Consider the following 3,787-nt stretch of genomic DNA (forward strand, 5'->3'; position numbering starts at 1 on the left):
TTTATTAACCACTGCACTCATCAATCTTGACTAAGAGCACAGCCCATTCGTTCTGGACTGGTGGACTGAGATACAGAAATATCATTAAGAGTGGAAAATGCTTTTTTTCAGGTCAGTCCGTAATGGACAGGCATTCAGACAACACCCCCACCAAATATTATCAGCCTTTGAGTTGGTCTCCTCACAGTCCAGCCTGAACTGGCAGACCTCAGCAGCCTTGTGGGAAGGAAGAAGTCCTGCCCTTAGCCAGCTGTAGTATCAATTAACAAATACAGTATTTTCATCCCCTGTAAACATTACTGAAAGGTTAAGTGTTGTTATGAAGGGGGTTTTTAATTGCTTTTCAAATTATTAAATGATTAATACTTACGTGCTTTGCTGGATCAGGTCTGGCACTTTGTGCTGGCATGTACATCTCACAGCAATTCTTGAAACGTCAAAATGGAAAGGCTTTTTTTTTTTCTGTTTAGAGAAAGAATTTAGTAACCAATTTCAGCAACTGCAAGGCATTGAGCTGGTGACTCAAAGCCCTGACCTGTGAGTTGGAGCTGAATGAATGCCTCCAAAAGGTTGGAGGAGGGAACAGTACTACATTTGCCAGGTTTCTAGTGCGAAATACGACCCCTGCCCAGACCACTTGCGGTCATTAAGGATTGCATTTCACTTTGAGGTATGTTTTCTTGCATCCTCCCCAAATTGCAACTTGAGTAGTTACATTCTGCTCACTAAAATATTCCTGTGGTTTAATTGGAGAAGCTGTGTTTCCCTTCCCCTCCTAAAAACTTTGTTGTATAATGTTGTGGTGCTGTCATAATATGTGTTGTATAATCTATAGAACACACACACAAAAAACATAAAAACAAAAACCCACTGTGGAAAACTCTGAAGTTGCTAACTTTCTAGAGAAACAAATAGAATTAGGGGGAAAGTGGCATCTCGGGAACCCAGTTCAGCGTTGTGCCTCTATTTGAGTCTCTTGCCACCCTTGCACAGCACGTGACAAGCACTGTCACACTGCGGAGGCAGCACTTTTACATTTGCTTTGCACATGTGTAAATCACTGTGCAAGGTAAAGCATCAAGTGTCTGGTCCATAAGGTCTTTCGCAATGAGCAGGTTAGGTTTAGTATGATGATGGCACAGCCTGGAAACAAGCAGTAATTTTGAAACATGGCATGGATGTTCAGACAGATTGTGTGTGTCGTGACTTTTTGTGGATAAGATTTAGGTATTTTATGGGGAAAGGGTATTATCAGATGACATTCGGTGATGGAGGGGATGGAAAGAGATTGCAGTTTAATTAAAATTCTAATCCCAAGTTTGACAATTTTTCTTGCCAGGTCAGCAGCCTGCATGTGCTGTTTGTGATTCCTGTGAATTAAATGGGCTGAGAGTCATCAGCTTCTTTCGGAAATGCCTGTAAATCCAGCTAAAAATTAGCAAACATCAGTATGTTTCAGAGCAGCTTTGAGTGGGAATATGTCACGGAGCAGTTTTCCATCAGTGTACATACAGGAGCCTTTTCTAAGCACCCATTTAGTCCACCGCCGTCAGCACTCAAATACAACCAGAAAAACTCTTCTTCTGCAGTAGGAAGTCACGTTTACTGTCCTGTGCTGCTGAAATCTCACTGGTGTGTTCCTCTTTTCCAGGTAGTTAAACAGTGTTGCCACGAAGGTAGCACTCATCTTTCACCAGCCATGAGGCTACCTCTGCTTTATGCCTGCGTGATGCTCGTGAGTCTGTCCCAGTGCCGAGCCGTCAGCTTCCCTGAAGATGAGGACCCTATTAACGTTGTTGACTACCACTGTAAGTAGTCTGCAAATGGTGCTAACCACTAGGGAAAAAGTTTTAATGTGCTTTTTTTTTTTTTTCCTTGGGAAGTTAAAAAAAAAAAAAAGTCTTGATTTCTTTCAAATTGCAATGTGTTTACTGGCTTTGTATCTTTAATAGAACACTTAATCATTTTCTTAAAAAAGCAATCAGAAATACAGCAATAACTTCAGGAAAAAGAACATTTGCTGACATTAGCCATCTTTTTCTCATTTATATTCAAGACATTACTCAAGGAATTTAGTTTAAACCCTTCTACACCTAGTATATACAGCTAATCAATGCCATATATTGATTCTTTAGCTCTATAATCCTGAGTGATGGTGTAGCCCATTTTTACTTGCAGATTCAAGGCAATATCCAGTATTTAGAGGACGCCCTTCAGGCAATGAATCTCAGCACAGACTGGACTTCCAACTGATGTTGAAAATTCGAGACACACTTTATATCGCTGGCAGGTAATTTTCCTTCACTCAGTTCATTAGATTAAAATTCCTTTCTCTTCTGGCTTTGCATTAATGTGTAAAATTCATTTAGAAAAATGTGCAGAATATGATAAAAATTAGAATTGGAGGAGGACTTCCCAGAGAAATGCACCGTATCTATGGTCAGTGCATGAAAATTGGATTTGAAGGCTGCAGTTACTGTAGTTATGCTAAAGCCAATGATCAAATACTCTTTTCCCTCTTTTATATTACTGCCCTGATAAAAACCTTTCCTGATCATTTTAAACTGGGAGTGACACACCAGGGATGTAGGAAGTGAGGATAACACACTTGAATATTTACAGTCCGGATTAGTCTTCAACAGAAGGGAAAGACAGAGATGGATAGCTGGACACTGTTGTAGGTGCTGTCTAAGGACCTCACCAATAAAAATCAAAACCACCCCATGTTGCCCATTACCAGCCTTCTCCAATTGATATTAAACACAGAAAATTCATAAGCATTTCGTAGAAGTTTCTGGTGTAACAGAACACTCCAAAAGTAGATTTAGCTTATCAGAAATAAGGCCAATGAATTAACTAATTTACATGAGTCTTTTTACTCTTTGTAAACAGGGACCAAGTTTACACTGTAAACTTAAACGAAGTTCCAAAACTGGAAGTTACTCCTAGCAAGGTGAGTAGACACGGGTGCTGGCAAGGGAGAGGTATTTTCTTTGGGTTTAATTTTTTAATTTTTTTTTTGCGGAAAGGAAATCAAATGTTCTTTTCTGTCTTGATTTAACAGAAATTAACATGGAGGTCAAAGCAGCAGGACAGAGAGAACTGTGCTATGAAAGGCAAACATAAAGTAAGTTTATCACATACATTAGAGAAAAACACCACTGATATTTATTATATATGTAAAGTCTGTGATTAATACATCTTGCTCTCTTTTTCAGGATGAATGCCATAACTTCATTAAAGTCTTTGTTCCAAGAAACGACGAGATGGTGTTTGTCTGTGGAACAAATGCCTTTAACCCTATGTGCAGATACTATCGGGTAAGAATACTGAGAATGTCATCAATCTGTTACTGGTTTTGTTTGCACTAATTATGCTATAGCAAATACACTTAGTGTGATTGGAGAGTGTTTCAAGGTGAAATAAAGGAAGCCAATGTGCTGAATTAAGTTTTCTGGAAAGACAATGTTATACTTTTGTTCCAGTGTACAAAACAGAAATGACACTTATCACCCATTTATTTTTCTTCTCTAGCTGAATACCTTAGAGTATGATGGGGAGGAAATTAGTGGTTTGGCAAGATGCCCATTTGATGCCAGACAAACCAATGTCGCCCTCTTTGCTGGTAAGAACTTTTGCTTGTAATGAGTCTAAATGATTAATGACACCAAAGGAGCCAGAGAGCTTTTAAAGCAAGCACAGGAAAGCTAAAGGTGTCGTGGTGCCCCTGCTCTTAAATTTTTTAAAGGGCCTCCAAAGGATTAGAAGCTGACCTGTTAATAAATAG

At 39.2% G+C, this 3,787-nt stretch overlaps 1 protein-coding gene across 4 annotated transcripts in view; it reads left to right on the forward strand.

Moving 5' to 3' along the window:
• Window positions 1-1,699: 1,699 nt before the first annotated feature.
• The window catches only part of SEMA6D (semaphorin 6D), a 13,650-nt gene continuing 11,562 nt past the window's right edge, over window positions 1,700-3,787 (forward strand). For all 4 annotated transcript variants that reach the window (XM_010169459.1, XM_010169460.1, XM_010169461.1 and 1 more), the window contains exons 1-6: window positions 1,700-1,808; window positions 2,179-2,290; window positions 2,893-2,953; window positions 3,065-3,127; window positions 3,219-3,320; window positions 3,535-3,625. In XM_010169459.1, the coding sequence (XP_010167761.1) occupies window positions 1,700-1,808; window positions 2,179-2,290; window positions 2,893-2,953; window positions 3,065-3,127; window positions 3,219-3,320; window positions 3,535-3,625 (538 nt within the window). The remainder of the gene's footprint in view (window positions 1,809-2,178; window positions 2,291-2,892; window positions 2,954-3,064; window positions 3,128-3,218; window positions 3,321-3,534; window positions 3,626-3,787) is intronic.

Source organism: Antrostomus carolinensis, unplaced genomic scaffold, assembly GCF_000700745.2.
Source record: "Antrostomus carolinensis isolate BGI_N321 unplaced genomic scaffold, ASM70074v2 scaffold18176, whole genome shotgun sequence".
Classification (NCBI taxonomy): Eukaryota; Metazoa; Chordata; class Aves; order Caprimulgiformes; family Caprimulgidae; genus Antrostomus; species Antrostomus carolinensis.